Source organism: Colossoma macropomum, unplaced genomic scaffold (genome assembly GCF_904425465.1).
Source record: "Colossoma macropomum unplaced genomic scaffold, Colossoma_macropomum, whole genome shotgun sequence".
Taxonomy (NCBI): Eukaryota; Metazoa; Chordata; class Actinopteri; order Characiformes; family Serrasalmidae; genus Colossoma; species Colossoma macropomum.
In genome coordinates, this window is record NW_023494797.1 from 17,308,603 (window position 1) to 17,327,610 (window position 19,008).

At 41.1% G+C, this 19,008-nt stretch overlaps 1 protein-coding gene across 1 annotated transcript in view; it reads right to left on the reverse strand.

The window, feature by feature from the left end:
• Positions 1-19,008, reverse strand: part of vps35 (VPS35 retromer complex component) — a 58,323-nt gene that overhangs the window by 9,296 nt on the left and 30,019 nt on the right. The window contains exons 12-15 of the mRNA XM_036584454.1: positions 12,942-13,097; positions 8,868-8,990; positions 8,163-8,342; positions 7,081-7,320 (exon numbers count right to left, since the gene is read on the reverse strand). Of these exons, the coding sequence (XP_036440347.1) occupies positions 7,081-7,320; positions 8,163-8,342; positions 8,868-8,990; positions 12,942-13,097 (699 nt within the window). The remainder of the gene's footprint in view (positions 1-7,080; positions 7,321-8,162; positions 8,343-8,867; positions 8,991-12,941; positions 13,098-19,008) is intronic.

Below are 19,008 nucleotides of genomic sequence, written 5' to 3' on the forward strand. Positions count from 1 at the left end.
ACATTCTCCTTCCTGACGCAAGCGGAATATCTTTTTTCTAATCTCCTGAAAAATGAATAACTTGTACTCAATGGCTGTTTAGACTGGGCACCTGGACACCAAGATATGGATTTTTGTGCTCATATGGTAGCAAATGCCACACATAAACATACACACTATTCTAAGAAAACACCCTGAAATGATAAATGTCACCATATGGCCACAAACACTTCAAGTAAGCATGATAAGAAAGAGTGAGGTGTGCAGGAGGCATTTCATCTTCCTCATCTAAAAATACACCTGACCTATCTGCGAGACTGAATACGCAAGCCTCAGACTGAAGGTATATCCAAGCTACCCTCTATTTCAGAGCATCCTTTTACAGTAAAAATGGTCATTTAATTAGTCTGAGCCTCGATCTGAAGAAGAGCAGGCTTTTTGTAGAACTCCCCCTCTTACTGTCTGCAGAGCCTCCCTATTATTTACAGAGTGTGAGTAACTGGAGAGCAGCAATTTTGGGTTTTTTTGGCTCTGCACCCCAGCACATTGTATTAGATATGAAATAATGGCTCCTGGGTTAAAGTGCAGGATGTCAGCTTTAGATTGAGGGTATTTTGTCTCTACTGGATGAACCATTACAGGAATTACAGCCCTTTATAAATAGTCCTTCCATTTCAGGTGGCCATAAGTAAATGCTGCATTACAGGACAGACAGAGCATCATAAGGAAAACAACACAAAACAGCAACTGGTGATTTCAGTGCATGACACACTTTAGGCAGTTCTTATCTTCCATTTAACTAACACTGACATGAACTTCAGCCAGACAAATATAATGACAAATATAATGCACTAGAGTGCCCAGTCTTAAAAACAGTCCTATTACTTTTGGACAGCACTGTATGCAGGGCAATGTACTATCTACACCAGCAATGATGTGTTTGTGATGTGAATTAGACAACACTGTTAATATTACAGTGATCTTAATGCACAGACACTACATATCCTAAGCCAGTGAAGTTTAAGGGGAGACAATCCTATTCCTTCCATTATATCAAAAATATGACTGCAAAATGCCAGAGGACACCTGCAGAGAGTGAGTCCTTTAAGAATGAGGGTGAACAGAGCTAAAAATCCTAAAATGTTAATTAAATATGACTTACAAAGCAGCGTAATAGCATTGTGGATAAAACCACTGTCCTGCACACAGAAGATCAGGGTTCATCTTCTCATTCTCAGGGAAAAACAGCCAAGACTTCTCGTGCTGCATCAGTCCAGGAGACACGCTTTCAGTTTGTCAAAGTAATCTGTAGAGGTGGACCCCAATATTCGACTATTCGGATATTCATTCGTTGGGTAGGTATTTAGTTTTTAATTCTGGGATTTGGCTACTTCTTGTTTTTTTTGCAGGTAAAAGTGGCCCAAATCAATTTTTTTTCTTCATATGTGACACAGATGTGTGTCTTTGTGTCTCTGCAAAAAACACAAATCTGACATTCTCGATTCCGATCTGGGACACTTTTATATGTGGTACTGAAATCTGATACGTATCCGATCTGCAGCAATGCAACTCAGTGTGAACAGCCAGATCGGAATTCATGCAGCTTTACCATCAATCCAACATGACACTCTTCATAATTTCGTGCTTCTGAGACTAAAACATTTAGGCTGATGTTTCTGTACCAAAAAATTAGAAAGCGCTTACCACAACGCCCCTCACCACCACCCACCGTGTTCAAAAAGATTTTGAAAGAAAAGTCCGAAAGCAAAGTTTAAAGAATCCGAGGACGTGAACCGAAGAAGTGACCACGCCCTTTTTACGGAGCTCGAACACATTCTGGGTGATGAGTCCAGCTGTCAGTCAGTGAAGCTTCATGATGGCTCCTGTGATGCTGGTGAAGATGAAGCTGATCCTCCGGGAGCGACTGGCGTTCGTTGGCAGTCGTGATTGATTACCTCTGGATGAGCCGTGATGCAGCGTGATGCTCTTTTCTTTTGCGCATGCAGGTCAGTTTAGGAGCTGATCTGTTCAGATAATCTGAACAGCCAAACAAAAAAACTCAGATTAGGTGAGAAAATCAGATTTGGGCCACTTTTACCTGCTGTGTGAATGTAGCCTAAGCACTAATAGCTAAAACCACAATCCTATGCTCTGGAAAACCCACCACTCCACCTTTATTCAGGCTCTTCAATATAAAAATCCTTGTACGAATGAACCTAAAACAGCCCAACAGAAACTTTTCTTCTCTTTAAAAAACGGAACTACTTACAATGTGGCATGACGACACCACAACGTGTCGTCATCACATTCTTGCACTGTATTTAATCTTTTTATTTGCACTATTAAAATGTGGAAATATGTACCATCTCAGCTCAGGCCACGATGCTGCCCTTCATACCTCGAGTTAGACCACCTCTGTGAAGCGCTGGTTAACCTGTGCACGCACTGTGCTTTTACCCCCTAGCTCACCGCTAAGAAAGGCTACCGGGCCTGGTAGATGACATGAAGCCGAACTGTGAGCATCACACAACTCTGTGAGGAAAGCAGATTTTACAGCGGATGAAGTCGCAAATGCGCTTTCAACATAACCGTCAGATATTGATTTTCACAGGTCTGGACTCTGGGGTGGTCAGTCCATCGTTCAGCTTCTTTGTTTGATGTGTCCGTCTCCTTTTCTCAGTGAGGTTCTTCTTGAACAGCTACACATCCTTTCAGACCCACAGCGCTGAGTCGTCTTCTCTTAGTGGAAGGATGGACAGAAACACCTGTGGATGTTTTCAGATCTGAAGCAGCTTGATTTTCTCCTCTCTCTCAAAGATGAAAGCTTTAAGTGCTGTTTATCTGATGGGGGCAGTTTTGGGATCTACCAGGTCTTCCAGGTGGTTGTTAGGAGACACATTTTCTCTGGAGCTTTTAATCTAAACTCAGAAATACATCTAGGAAAATAAATAATTTGTACAGTTTTGACAGAAAATATATGAAACAAATGAACAGTGGTCTCTGACCTTTGCACTAAACTGTACCTCCCTTAAAAACAAAGAAAAATAAAAAATGAAAAACTAAAATGATTAGCATGATCACTCCATTTTCAAAAAGCTTGTGAACACTGACGGAAAGAACACAGCATGATTAATGTGGCGCAGGTGCGTGAATCGATAAACTGGAGGAACCTGAAGTAGCGCGGCTTTGTTCAGCGCCGCACAGCAAGTCCCGCTCCTACAAAACCCACTGAGCCACAAAAGCCTGTGTACCAGCGCGTTTAATACCGAAGGCCAAACGACATATTTTAAAATTATTTGCTCTTCAAACGGTTATGTGATAAAGTTCAGTTCAGAGACACAGACCAAAATAAATAAATTAATAAATAAACAAACATACTGCTTCAGAGCAATGCTGTCCCTGAATTCACATTTGATCAGCTGGCCTTGACACATCTCTCTTTAAGCGGCCAGAGTGGAGGGACAGCAACCTTTTATATAAGAACTTGAGCTGTGAACCAGAAAGCAGGATACAAATTCTCTCTTTTCGTAATATAAGTGATCGAAGAACAAATAAGAATTCAATGTAATTAAATACTGTCTTTAGGCCACCAGGTTCCGTATTCTAATTTGCTGCCTTTTGAAGAATTTGCTGATTTTCTATCAAGTGTGACAACACTCTTGAAAAAAGTAATAATTGGAGATTTTAATATCCACTTCGACAAACCACAGAACCCACTAAGTAAGGCATTTATATTTTGAGTGAAACTAACAGAGTAAGACAGATATAAAGGGGCCCACACATTATCGCAAACACACTCGACTTAATTGTGATTTTTTAAACACAGATCATTTTGCTGTTCTCCACTAGATCATTACCTAATCTTGTTTGAAATTCACTTTAGTCATAATATACGTTTATTGTAGAGCTGAGCGATATGGTCAAAAATGTTATGATAAACAAAATTCATATCGTTCGATATCGATACATATCGCAATACATATCGAAGCAAATCATTACTTCTTTCAAGTCTGAGGCTGATTTTTGTTCCTGGGTGGTTAATTGCTGTTTTAAACTATCCTTTATGGTCAGAATATGACAAACACTCGCCAAACAGTGGAACATTTCACAAATCTGTCATGGGACAGTGGGAGAAAGTTTCTGGTGAGCCGTTTTTATCAGTTGGAAAAGCACGGCCGCAATTTTTCTAATAGTCATAATTTCAGAGAGAACAGATTATTTTATCTGTCTGGTGATGAGCGCTCGGCTATCCGGTTACAAATGCTAAACAAGTGGCCAACAACAGAGCTAAACTGTTGAGTTTCTTAACAACGTCAGTTTAGTACGAACAGCAAACATTAGCTGGCTCAGTACATCAGTGATGGATCACACCGCGTTACTGCCATCAGTCCTACCACATCCCTGTCAGAGCACATCACAGCATTCAGACACCAGCTAGCAGACGACTGGGGTTCTCTATAGTAGTTTGAGGGGCGAACCGCAGTATATCTGACGCTCGCTGTGTAAAAGCATTAACTGCAGTGATTCTCTCACACCAGACAAACAGAGCCACTTTTTAGGTGCATTTAAACTGAAATCAACGCTTTTTTGGTCCTGTTCCATCTACAGTAACATCAATTCTCTGTGCTGTGTGAGTGACGGAGCGCTGCTTCAAGTTAGCAAGCTGCTAAAAACAGTTTACTTCCGTTTAAATCAGTGCAGCTCTTTCCTTCACTGTTGTTGCTTGGGAATGCACTAATACTAAAATATGACTGAGCGCTGTAACTGCTGTAGTTGTGAGGAGCAGACGCGATTTAACGCTGTTAAAGCTTGTTAAGTCAGTGTGTAAGGAAAGAGGTTAATTCACTCTAAGCCAGTACAGTTATACCACTTATCTCATCACTCACACTCTGTCACAGGAGAACAGATCCCCAAAAAGTTCCCATTTAACATATAATTACACATATTTAAATCTAAAGCAAAAGAATATTTGAAACAGCGTTAAAAAGACATGTAGAAAACTGTCATCCATGCCAAACATGCTGTTTAATTAGTGCTGCACAGCACGGGACATAGCATGTTGTTATTTGCTAATTAGGCCTCTGCAACACAGTACTGCAAAAGGTCAGAACAGAGCCTAATGAAACACATTCAGGACTAAAACAATCAATAATTAAAGGCAAATAAATAAATAAATAGCTCCTAATTACGCCAGCTTCTGGTAAATAAGTAAACTAACAAGTCTATTTTTATTTCATGCCAAAAGCATGTGAACAGCGCTGAGGGGATACTTACGTTCACAGGGCACAACTATGTTCACCAACGTCAGTGAGTGTGTTTACGTGCACTTAAACCAATCACTGTCAGATTTTGGCTGTTATCTGACTATTCAAGTGGTCATGTAAACAGCACACTCCGATTTCTGAGACAGGATTAAGGCCTAGAAATATGATCACAAAATCTGATAAAGAGAGCAGGATTTTAGCTCAGTAATCAAAATTTTCAGCGCACATGTACCCTCACTTTGAATCCACGTCTTCTTCTGTGAGTTTATTGGCTGGTTGTAAAGCAGAAATCTGATTACTGTCTGACTCATGTAGACACAGAGCTTTCCCATTATCAGAATACACAAGTGCGTGTAAACAAATTAAATGAACTACTGACAAAATCTGATTTTCTGCCGTTTCAGTATCTTTAGCCACTGGCTGGGCAGCAAGAACTTCAGAAACTGCAACCAAAATTCAGAACAGTGGGTAAAAAAACTAAAACCAAAACTGGAAAAAAGCTGATAAAAAAAAGAAGCTGACCTCAAAGAAACTTACTAAAATGACTAGTTTGTGCCATGAAATCCAACGTCCTCAACAATACAGAACGGCTGGTCATCCAAAGCAGTAAATTCTTTTGTTTATTAGTTATGTTTTGAACTGTAGCTGTCGTTACTGGCGTATCAGCAGAAACGTTCCTGTCTGCTTATGTTGTTTGCTGTATTCTGCGTATCAAACAGGATGTTGTGTTTTTAGCGGTATCAAAGCTGCAGTAGTGGAGAGGTTCTACTCCTTTGATACTCAGAATGAACAGAGATCACCTCTTGTCTAACGTCCGTGGTAAAAATCACAAAATTGTTCCACATGGTGAAGGGGATTTAGACAGACCTCTCAAAATATCTGCATAATTGAGTGTGTGAGATGTAAACAGAGTGATTCAGAGTGATTTGGTGTGAAATGGTTCAGATGTCTTTACAGTGGTGGTGATAGGAACCAGGGGTCGCCATGACTACAACACAAATATAGACATTTTATTTACTATCCAAAACCACCAGTGAACGTTTTTATATGTAATGTTGACGATGGTGGTGTTAATTCTGAAAAAATAAGTTTTCTTTGGGGACTATTTTCCCTTATAACGTCCCTTAATGAACCCCTCCTATGTGATTTGATATTCAGAGAATAAAGATATATTTTAGCCTAAAAGCTTCTCAGAACTATCATAAAGTTTCAGTCATCAGGCAGTGAATTCATAACCATTTCATGTAATAACTTTCTGTGAGCGAGCTTTTAGAGGTGGACGTCCGGTTCCTATCACCACCACTGTAAACAATTCTGTTTCTCTAGAACAGAGCGTTTCACACCAAACCACTCTGAACGACTCTGTTTACATCTTAAACATTTAATTATGCAGAAAAAAAATGTCTGTGGAATTCCTCTTTAACTGTTGGAAACTCTGGGCTGATCAGTGCAGGAGAGCAAAGGGAAAAGAACAAACGATTTTTCATCACTTTTCCATTAAAATTATTTGTGAAATCTTTGAAGAAAAGATTAAACAGGCCTATAACAGTCAAAATATTCATCTGTTTTTCTTTGTTGGTCGCCCGAAATTCCAGTGCTTCTCTAATAGAAATGCTGGTATATCACCTGTTATTTGTGAACTGTCCAACACGTCAATTAAACAGAAGCAAAATGTATCTGACCAAAGCAGCATTAAAAGCTCACTGTAAAAATATCTTGATGATGATAAATGATCATGATATCGCAGCTTGAGTCACTACTTAAAAACAAGGCAGAAGATTTGCTGCAAGAAGCCACAGATGCATCCACCCTCACATTAACACCCCCAGACACAAACCTCCTCTCCATTTTTGTCTGTGTTGCGGCCAGACCAGAAGAGGTGTGCGCAGATGCTGACGGCACGGCACTGGTCAGGCTTCTTCAGCAATTTGGAGGCGGCCAGAGCGCACTGAGTGCGAAGGGGCTCGTGGTTCTCCTCACTGAAGCAGCGCATGCGCTCAAACGTGCCGATGATGAGGGTAATAGCAGCCAGCTGGGCTTTGGAGTCACTGATCTCATCCTCATAGAGAGAGAAAGCCTGCGACAAACAAGATTAATAGGGAAGTAAAAGGGATTTTCATGTCTGCTACAATTTTCAATTTGATTTAATATTTGATATTTTGAGTCTTGACTCTACAGCACTCTACTTATACTCAGCGCTTTACTCAGAGAAATACAATTTTTTTTTAAAAACAAAAGTACATCCATGTGTTAAATAATTGTACAAAACAGCTACAAACAATAAGAAAAATCCTAAATTTTCTTTCACATTTCTTTTGACTTTTTAAATCCCAATTCAAATACAGTTTAAGGCTAAACTTGCATTGACAATAAAATAAATATAAAAATACTATTCAGAAGGAACCCATGTCCCCATATCGACAGTAGGGAACCCTCAGGGCCTTCTAGGCCTTTAGGGAAGGTCTAATAATTTCTGTGACTACACTACACACATACATACATACATACATACATACACACGAAACCCACATAGACACAGAGAGAACATGCAAACTCCTCACAACATGACCCTGGTCACCCGGCAGTGCTACACACTGTGCTGCCCATATACCCTTTCGAATGATCATTTATCCAATTTTTCAAAACTGTACTGAAAATATTACATCCTGACTATTAGGCACACCATCCAGGGACAGCGTGTTTGGGCTTGAGGATGACTAACACACCAGGACCTTCTTCCAAGCATGATTTCATTCATTTAATCTTTTGCTCTGTGGGTTTACAGATCGTGAAGGCTAACATTGCAGAAGTGTCCTTAATTTCTCTTCTACTGTCTCTAAGCGTGACTCAGTCTTGCATCACCTCTCCAGCCGTGCCAGTGGCAAACCTAAGGCCGAGAACAGAGGGGCAGATCCGTACCTGAGACATGAACTCATAGGCCACGGTTTCATGGTTCTCGAAGCCGATCTCTCCGGCTGCTAGTGCCCCCTGGAGAAAGAGCCTCAGGGGCAGCTCGGCCAGCTCTGCCTTTATCAGCGCACTGATGGTCTGGTGGGCGAAAGAGAAGATCTTCTGGCACTTCTTCTCCCATTTATCATCCTGCAGGAGCAAAGACAGTGAGGAAAATTTAGCTGACAGCCAACTCCCCTTTCCATTCTTCCTAAATTCACTGGCGAATGACACCTCATGAGTGGGTTCTATGGCATCATAAGTGAAAAACAGAACTCAAGGTTTAAGCTAGTACTATGCAACAAGAGGAGAAAAAGAGTGCCTTGACATTTTTGGATGTTTCTGGGCAAAATGACAGAACGGGCAATAAAAAAGTCAAGAATTTCATTTCAGCAATTTTTTATAAAAATGTGCAAATAGAGCCACAGAGATGGGAGCTTTTTCCATGCAAATAACAGTTCTGAGTTAGTGATGGAGATTTCCTCTCCTTCTGTTTCAAAGACAATCCTCGACTATACTTGTAGTCTTCAAAAGCGGAGGCCAAAGGCAAGAATAGAGGCTCAAAGGCAGAACATTCGCTCACAGCTGTTACGTGTCATTCAATGCAACGGGAAGCGTTTGAAGAGGTGACATGAGTGGGAGTGAGAATGTTAAACAGGCAGTTGGGAGACATACTGAGGAAGAGTTGTCTTTGTAACGGAAGGCCAGCTGATAGGCGGCGAACACGAGCGGCGGCAGCGTGTAGCGGATCCTCTGATTACCCCCAGCTCCGAAATGCTTCCTGGCTGTGTTTAAAATCTGTGGGAGGCACAAATCAAGAAGAGAAATATAGGACACATCTGAATAATTCATAGCTCTGAAACCGCATGATTGCCTCATCTGCAGATTCAAGAGATTCAACATTCATTAGAGACTAATTAGGCCACTTCTGGGTTTGTGTTGTCAAACTGCAGACCTTGAATAATTTTTTACAAACGCTTCATTCAGTGAGAAATGTCAACATACCTAGGCTAATACCACAGACAATTCAGCTAAGCTGGGACAAATCCCATTTAATCTGCAGTGGGACAATGTCAGCCTGCAGCCAAGCCCTCTGAACGGCCCAACAACTGTGCTCAGGCAGAACGGTCAGGAATGGGGACTGTCACTTTGCAGCTACGGAGTCAGAAGATTTTCACTTATGTATGCAAAAGTTTAAGAGGCCCTGGTCAAATGACATTAAGAATTTAACATTATATATATATATAAAACTTATATAACATAATGCACTTTTGCACACAACTATACATTCATTCATATTCAGCAGATGTTCATATAGCCCTGTGGAGAACATTTACATATAAAATAAAGCTTCTACAGCTGTTTAAGGGACATTTACATTATGGAGTTCTTTAAACTTAAAGATTCTTTACAAAAATATTTATCTGAAAAAACACTGATTGAAAGTTTCTTTCTTTTGTGCAAAGAACCCTTTTGACACCTTTGTTTGAGAGTGAAACACAATTAGCATCCAATCTATTAGCTTTCAAAACAAACAAAAGGGCCCCAACAGCATTATTCAAGATACGCTTCTCTTTCTGAAGCCACAGCATTTAAATCCACTTTAAAACGCAGGAGCATGTTTATTCTTCTAACTCAATAACAAGACAAAAATGTTCAGAGTGTTTCCTCCAGCTGCTCAATTCTACACTTTGATCGCTCACCTTGGAATCAGAGGTGAACGCATGTTTTAAGCATGACTTTACATTTAAATAAAATGTATGAAAATATTCTTCTTGTAAAAAATAAATTAATAAATGAAAACTGAAGACGGCGGAGCTGTGGAGTAGAAACGACAGATCTGCACATGGCATCATCAGGATTAGGGACGATGTGTCAGAGTAGAGCATAAAAGCTTGGGGCCGAGTGGAAATAGCTGTGGAACAGAAATGCGCAATCAACTGCGTTTTTATTGAAACAGCCTCCACGTGTAATTGTTCAAAGCTGCAATTAATGCATTCCACTTGATAGCTTGTCTGCTGCATCACAATCAAGAATTTCGAGATGCAAACAGCACCGATCATTAAGGCTCCAACAAAGCGCCAAGGTTTTTATAGCATGTGTTGGAAAAGCACCAAACAGACCCACATATTAATATGTAATATGTAATAATGGTCCTGTGAGTCAACTGAGTCACAGGCTTCGCCACATCAAGCTGACCAAATCTCAGCTTGGTTCAAACAAAGCATCTGAATAAGAGTTAAATTATACAACAAGGCCCAACCCACCCCTCGCCCCTACCACTTAGCCCTTAGCGCTCCGGTATCCGCGTTCACGTCTAGGGGTGGGTGTCCCCATTTTTGTTGAGATAGAGGGGGAGGTTGAAGCGTTGGGGCTACATGACCCTCCTAACGGAATAGAAAATTACAGTAACCACTGTATTATCTTAGTTTAATGTTATTCCGATGTATTATGGTCCTTTTCTTCATAACAAGCATAAAAAAGCTATAAAAAAATTTCTAGCTAAATTTCCCGTTTCACATTAAATGCTGCAGCAGTTACTTTCTGGCACCTCAGGTGAAATGGGAAAATTCAAACAAAGAATCTGGTGAATATCTGACTTCAGCTTCATATCACTGAAGAATTAGGGATGGGTGATAATAAATAATTGCCCCCCTCTTTGAAGTCATATGATGCCCTAAATGTAACTAAAGCCCAGCAGTGAGGAGCTGAACTTTACCCTCCTCTGCTGTCACTGCAGACTGGCAGGGTCGCCTACAGAGCAGCGCTGGTAGGTGTTAATGAAGTGATGCTCTTTTTATTTGAGGGTCCCATTTCAGAGGGAAGGTTTCAACCACTACCCTGTAACTCAGTTCCAAGGGGTTAGGGTGACACTTGAAAACAAGGGGTAAAAATAAGAAATGGGACTGGGCCCAAAACGGAAGAATCATTGTAAACTGTAGTTAATAACTGCAATCACAAAATCTATAATCACAATTTTCAATGTGATCAAACAGTCCACCTACATAGGGCAGCTTGGTATGGACAAAGAAGTGTATTACCACTCCTCGCTCACACATCAGAGAAACGCTGCTCCATTTCTCCTCCATACGATTCATTTTTTATATTTATTTTAGTCGTAAACGTATGACACACTAAGCTATCCATTTCATGGTTTATGGTCGTATTACAAAAAAAATAGTTAAAAATTCTGTACTACGTGAGCTTTTTCGGTCAGTATGGGCTTAAACAACAGCCCAATCACAAGCCAGCAAACCATCGAGGGTAAACAAATGTGGGCACTTTTAACAAAATCTTCAACGTTCTGCAGCAAAGTGGATGAAACGAGATTGTAAGTAATATCCGTAAAACTCTGTAGTGAAGTCTGTAGTTCTGCTGAACAGCTCCGCAGTGCAGATGCTGTGTCCGGAGCTCTGGCTGCTGCACTGCTGCATCGCTCACGTCACACAGAGGGAGTCGATGTGGAAAAGAGGACTGGCTGAGTGAGGGGAGGATGGAGCAATGAAGGAGTGTTTTCAGACACTCTGACTTTCTAAACACAAACACTGGGCAAAATCAAGCACTTTCTTAAGCTCTGAGGTTCTAGGTATTTACCAGGCAAGTATGAGGTATAAACTCCAAAATACTAGATCATTATTTGGGCTAAATGATGGTAAGTTCCAAGATAGTTTAACTAAATCACACTGAAATGCCAAACAGGTTCTAGATATTAACTGGGTAACCGTGGGGCACAATCTCCAAACAACTGTGTAATTACTTTGGGGCAAACGATGTTAAGTAACAGTACAGTCTAACTAAATGATACCAAGATAAACCATAATGCTGAAAGAGGACATAGTAAAACATCTCGAATATTTACAGTAACAAGTAACAAGGCTGTTAAAAATAATAACACTAAATTTCACTGTAATGTCACACATTTAAGCAGGAAAGTAAAATCAGGAACACCTCCAAGTAGTTATATGTTGAGTTCTATGGCGTAAAATAACGGCACAAAATAAAATGATAGTTTTCTGAAGTAAATCTGATGGAAAGAACAGTGAAAATCACTGCTTTCTTTTGCAGCCAGATTCAGATTTGTTTCCACATAATAAACAGGTAATTACTGTACAAGAATCTATACCTTGTGTACAGTTTCTTCCCCCAAAATAAGCACACAGTACTGTGGAGTTTGTACCACATACTTACCCAATTACTACATAGAAACCGTTAAGCATTTGAGTGTAATTCACTTAGACTGTCTTTAAACTCACCATCCTGTTACAAAGTAATTACCTAGTATTTGGAGTGCCTCGCACTTGCCTGGTTAATAGCTAGAACATGAAGAACCGTAAAAGAAAGCGCAACCGAGTTATTAGCTACATATTGGAACATGTATTGGAATATATCAGAATATATCACAAAAACCTTTGATGTGACATGATTTTAAACTAGGCTGCATCACAGAAATTATTTACACTCGTTTGACTGAGTGAACGCTTTCATTCATCAAAACGCTCACAGAACACCCACCTAGAGCATCTGACACTCACAGAACACCCACCTAGAACATCTGAGACTGGTCAGAACACTTACAGCACATAATAACTGTTAGAGAGCTCATTATGTAGAGGGCAGTATCATGACAATGATTAACAAACGCATAGTGTGCAGCCCTAAAACGATCATCAAAACAATATCATCTATATTGCAGCACTGTACAGTCTTCATTGCATTGTAAGTAAGGCAAGCAAACAGAGCGATGCCTACCAGGTACTGCTGGTCGGGGTCCTCCGAGTGCAGCAAGTGGATGAAACGGCCCACCAGACTCTGCTCCTCTGCAAAGTCCTCTGGGTCTGGATCTTCTGCAGGCTGGTCCGGCTGGTCCTGGATCAGTGTGGATACCAGGTTCAGGATAGCATCCACCTGCAGGGAGACAGAAAGCAGGTTACCCATCAGCCCATTTACTAATGATCTACACCCAATAAAAAGTTCTACTCAGGAATCTGTGATCTTACGCTAACAGGAACAATCAACACAAGGTTTTTGTTTTAGTGTGATGAGTGTTGAGGCCCAGTAACACCTGAGTTCCCCAGCAAATGTTTGTGAGCAAAAGGACATTCATTTCAATGGAATTCGCTGCATTGAGCGATTCTGCATCACAAGATCTCTGGGGCGAATAAATTTCGCGTTGATTAGAAATTCAGTGAACTTTGACTTGCAAATCTGCACCCTCTACCAACAGCATGACCGCTTTGGCTGTGTTGACCTTTCAAGGGGTGAAACTCTAGTCGGTGTGAAAGCACAAACCTTTTAACACACTACACTGCGATACAGCACTGTGATACTACACTGCGATACAGCACTGTAATACTACACTGCGATACAGCACTGTGAGGATACACTGTGATACAGCACTGTGAGGATACACTGTGATACAGCACTGCGATACAGCACTGTGAGGATACACTGCGATACAGCACTGTGAGGATACACTGTGATACAGCACTGTGATACAGCACTGTGAGGATACACTGTGATACTACACTGCGATACAGCACTGTGATACTACACTGCGATACAGCACTGTGATACAGCACTGCGATACAGCACTGTGAGGATACACTGCGATACAGCACTGTGAGGATACACTGCGATACAGCACTGTGATACTACACTGCGATACAGCACTGTGAGGATACACTGCGATACAGCACTGTGAGGATACACTGCGATACAGCACTGTGAGGATACACTGCGATACAGCACTGAGGATACACTGCGATACAGCACTGTGAGGATACACTGCGATACAGCACTGTGATACTACACTGCGATACAGCACTGTAATACTACACTGTGATACAGCACTGTGAGGATACACTGTGATACAGCACTGTGAGGATACACTGCGATACAGCACTGTGATACTACACTGCGATACAGCACTGTGATACTACACTGCGATACAGCACTGTGATACTACACTGCGATACAGCACTGTGATACTACACTGCGATACAGCACTGTGAGGATACACTGCGATACAGCACTGTGATTATTCACTGTGATACTACACTGCGATACAGCACTGTAATACTACACTGTGATACAGCACTGTGAGGATACACTGTGATACAGCACTGTGAGGATACACTGTGATACAGCACTGTGATACTACACTGCGATACAGCACTGTGAGGATACACTGTGATACAGCACTGTGATACTACATCAAAACTCTGGTCAGCTCTAAAAGAGCCAGGCTGCTCATTAATCTAGAAAGAGACTCAGACAGTGAATCAGAGCTGCTGATTTCGGTTTGGTTTTCGCCCTTCAATTCCTAATGAAAGCCATTATATTGTTAACGAGGAGCTGATTGTACATTTGTACTCTACAGAATACAAGATACAGCTTGGCCTACAACGGTGAGCACAGACACATGAAAAAGAACCTCGGTTCTAAATTCATGAACGTTCATCCCCCCTAATTTTGAGTACACTGACAAAAAAATAGCAATTTCAATATCGATTGACTTCTTCTAGAACAAACAACTTTAAATGGTTCTTCCTCGCTGTCGCTCAAGTGGGAGTCCTCAATGTGGCCCCTCGCTAAACGGGTGGCTGAGTGAAAGTCTGTGTGCAGGAGCAGGTATTTGAAAAGGCCACAGCTGTTCCTGCTTTATAGCAATGGAGCAAAATCAATATGTCCTTCTGTCCTAGAAATGGAGGTTCTGGGGGAAACCAAATGCTTCTCATCTGAGTCACTACTGACATTTCTCTACTTAGCAAGTCACACAGCTTTTATACCTAGGACTGAAATATGACTATGCGTTATTGGAAGCAAAATGCAGTAACATTAAATAGACGAAGTTCCATTTGAAAGCCAAAGAAATCACAAATTTGAATTATTTTTGAAACAGTTATTCGCACATTAATGTAAATAAGTATGTCCAGTGAGTACCAACACAAATGTGAACTTAAACCTTTACTTTGTTTCTTTTGAGCCGTTCAGAGGTGGACTTGCTTGTGCGTTTTAGGTCGTTGTCCTGCTGCATAACCCAACTGCACTTGAGCTTTAGGTCACGAACTGACGGGCGGACATTCGCCTTCAGGATTTCTTGATAAGGAGCAGAAATTATGGTTCCATCAATTATAACAAGTTGTCCAGGTCCTGCAGAAGCAAAGCAGCCCCCAACCATCACACTACCACCACCATGCTTCACTGTTGGTTTGATGCTCTTATGCAATGTGCTGTTAGCTTTACGCCAGATATAACGGAACCCATGTCTTCCAAAAGTTCCACCTTCGACTCATTATTCACAGAATATTATCCCAAAAGTCTTGGGGGTCATTTAGATGTTTTTGGCAGATGCAAGACGAGCCTGTGTGTTCTTTTTGGTCAGCAGTGATTCCAGGAGGCATCCATGGGAGAGTGCCTTGCGACTCTCCTATGGATGCCATTTTTGTCCAGTGTCTTTCTTATTGTGGAATCGTGTTAACTGACCTTAACTGAGACGAGTGAGGCCTGCAGTTCTTTAGATGTTCGTCTGGGTTCTTTTGTGACCTCCTGGAAGAGTCAATAACCCAATTTAACCCAATAGTGAACTGAATTTGGTTACTGGCTAATTTAGTAGCTAAGGGGGCAATTACTTTTTCACATAGAGCCAGGTAGGGCTGAACAGCATTTTTCCTTCAATAAATGAAATTATCATTTAAAACAGCATTGTGTTTATGTAGGTTATCTTTGTTGATTATTAACAGCAGTTTGATGATCTGAAACACTCAAGTCTTCTTTTTGTTCTAAAGGGGAACAAATGCTGTAATGAAGTCAACCTGAGCAGTTATTAATTAATTGCTGCCATATCTCACATTTTAAACTGCTGGCTGTAGTGATACTCATATTAGACTGGCTAGTTAATCTGAGTTATAATGCAACTAAAATATGTGTAAGGCCAGTGCTTTAAAATATGCTTCTAAATAATACATTAAAGTTGATAATTAAATATACTTTCTTTAAGTCTGCGTCAGTATGTTAAGATACATACGTACATACAATTATATACAATTAAGTTTATTTCCTTGCGGCTCCTGAGTGGCAACCGTCTAAGCGTTGGCCCTATCATCAGGAGATCGCGAGTTCGAACCCTGGAGATGCTACAGCCATCCGTAGCCGGGAGTCCGAGAGAGCACAATTGGCGTCGCTCTCTCTGGGTGGGTAGGATGGCCCCCCCTTCTCCCCCCATCACTCACTCAGCGCGATGCTAGTCAGCGCAGGCGTCTGTTAGCTGACGTAACAGATCTGGTGGTTGGCGCTTTCCTCCGAGCGCGTTCAGCTGTCCAGTGACGTTGCGTGAGCGGCAGCTCGAAAAGAAAGCGGTGGCTGGCTTCACAGGTCTCGGAGGAAGCCTGTGTTAGCCTTCACCCTCCTAGCGTTCATAGCATTGTGTGATTGGGGGAGTCCTAACTAGCGGGGTGGAATTGGCTACGACTAAATTGGGGAGAAAATCGGGGAAAAAAATATATATATATATTTCCTTGCAGCAAACTGACGTATAATTTAAAATGTGTTACTTTAAAAACACAAACAGCAAACTGAAGTTGTCATACATTGTTCCAAATATAATACATTTAGTATGTATTACAGTTTGTTTACAGTGTAAACAATAAGAATATGTTCTTTTCATATTATATACACTTTTCAAAAATACACTTCAATGCATTTTTCTTTCACAGATGATGTTACACTGCATCCAAAAGTCCGGGAGAAAATATACAGACCAACAATTCAGCGAAGGCTTTAAAGGGTGACAGTCTTTCGTGTTCATGTTTGTGATCAAGTGAGTATAAAATGTGATCTTGCGTTCACTAAATATATGGTGCGCAAGATTAATCAAACCAGTTCTGACCTTCTATAGATTTAGGCCCAGAGACTCCAAACAGAGAGTTTGAGAAAAAAAGAAAAAACGGCAAAATGGCTGAACAAGAGACCAAAGAAACCCACAAATGTGAGAATTTTCTCTGTTAAAAAACTACAATAACCACTGTATTATCTTAGTTTAATGTTGTTTCAGTGTATTTTGGTCCTTTTCTTCATAACAAGCATAAAAATCGCTAATAGCATCCTAACGTCTCAGTAGCTAGCTAGATAACTTTCCCGTTCCACCTTAAATAGTCCAGCAGTTCTGACGGCTGAAGTGCCAGAATGTAACTGCTGCTCCATTTAAGGTGGAACGGGAAAATTCGAACAAGAATCTGGTGAATATCTGACTTCAGCTTCATATCACTAAAGAATTAGGGGTGGGTGATAATAAATAATTGCCCCCCTCTTTGAAGGCATATGATGGCCTAATTGTAACTAAAGCCCAGCAGTGAGGAGCTGAACTTCTGCTATCACTGCAGACTGACAGGGCCGCCTACAGAGCAGCGCTAGTAGCTGTTAATTTTTTTTTTTAGCTGTTAATTTTGTTTTTTGTTTTTTTTTTATTTGAGGGTCCCATTTCGTGGGGCAAGATTTCAACCACTACCCCTTGTAACTCAGTTCAGAGTTGGACTGTACAGCTGTAGATGAGTTTCTCCTCCATTTAGTTGAAACACTGACTCAAACCACCTTCTATTGACTGACACATGAGTACGTCATAATATGCTGTGACAAAAGTTTAAAATGGAGCACAATTTTCACACACAGTCATGCACTGGTGTTCAGTGTCTGTTAATAATCTGTTTTCAATGAAATCAACAGCAAGACACGTGTTTTTCACTGATATTACGATGTCCTTGTGAACACAGCCTGTCTTGCCATTATGAAATGAGCCTAAACGAGCACCTAAAACTGAACGCGCCGCCAAGGACGCTCCGTTAAAGGCTTCATTGAGAAGGCAGACACATTCCTGTGGTTATGACACAAACTACTCTCTATATGTCTCTGTGCTCAGCAACAGCCCGACAAACTGACATGCTTGCATCATCATTCACGGAGGAGTAAAACCTTGTAGTTGAAGCCCCCCGAGTCGTCACCATGTACTGCTGCAGTGGGAGCTCGAGCTCATTCAAAGCATCCTCTGTTACTCAAGGGCAGCAACCTAATCATTTCCCTTGGCTATTTTTGAGAAACATGCTTTCAAACGTTCCCCTCCGTGGTGCTACTGAATCGTCTGCTGGCAGCACCAACTTCTCATGCCTGTGTATTACGATACGTTAGTGTCAGGTGAAAAGCCCTTTCTTTGAGCCGAATATCTTTTCGTTAACTCAACATCAAAATTAGTTCTTTCATCTCTTTCACGTTAAAGGTTTGGGCTCCAGAGCGGTGCAACCGTCTAAGCACTGGCCCCATCATCCAGAGACTGAGAGGCCATGACTCCAAGGCAGAATAACTGGCCTCTGTCTCTGGACGAGTAGGATGTCCTGCCTCTCTTTCTAGATAATAATTGTGATTAAAAACGTCTTTTAAAAAAATCTTTTTTTTTTTTGTTCTTCGCATGCAACTATTAAAATAAAAGTCTAAAGTGTCCAAGTTGGCCAATTAACTATTTTGCTTCCAAGCTGTCGATACCCAGCTGACAACAGACCTGGCTCAAGCTCAAACAAACAATACTCACCATCGCCCTCTAAAGGTGTTACTAAGAAACATCAAATAAACAAACATTACACAATGCTGCCCTCTAGAGGTGTTCAACATCAAATAAACAAACATTACACAATGCTGCCCTCTAGAGGTGTTCAACATCAAATAAACAAACATTACACAATGCTGCCCTCTACAGGCGTTAGAGCACCAAGTCAGAAGTTAGAACTCCTGCTGTGCGTTCGTCTGCTGTACATTCGTCCGCTGAGGTGTA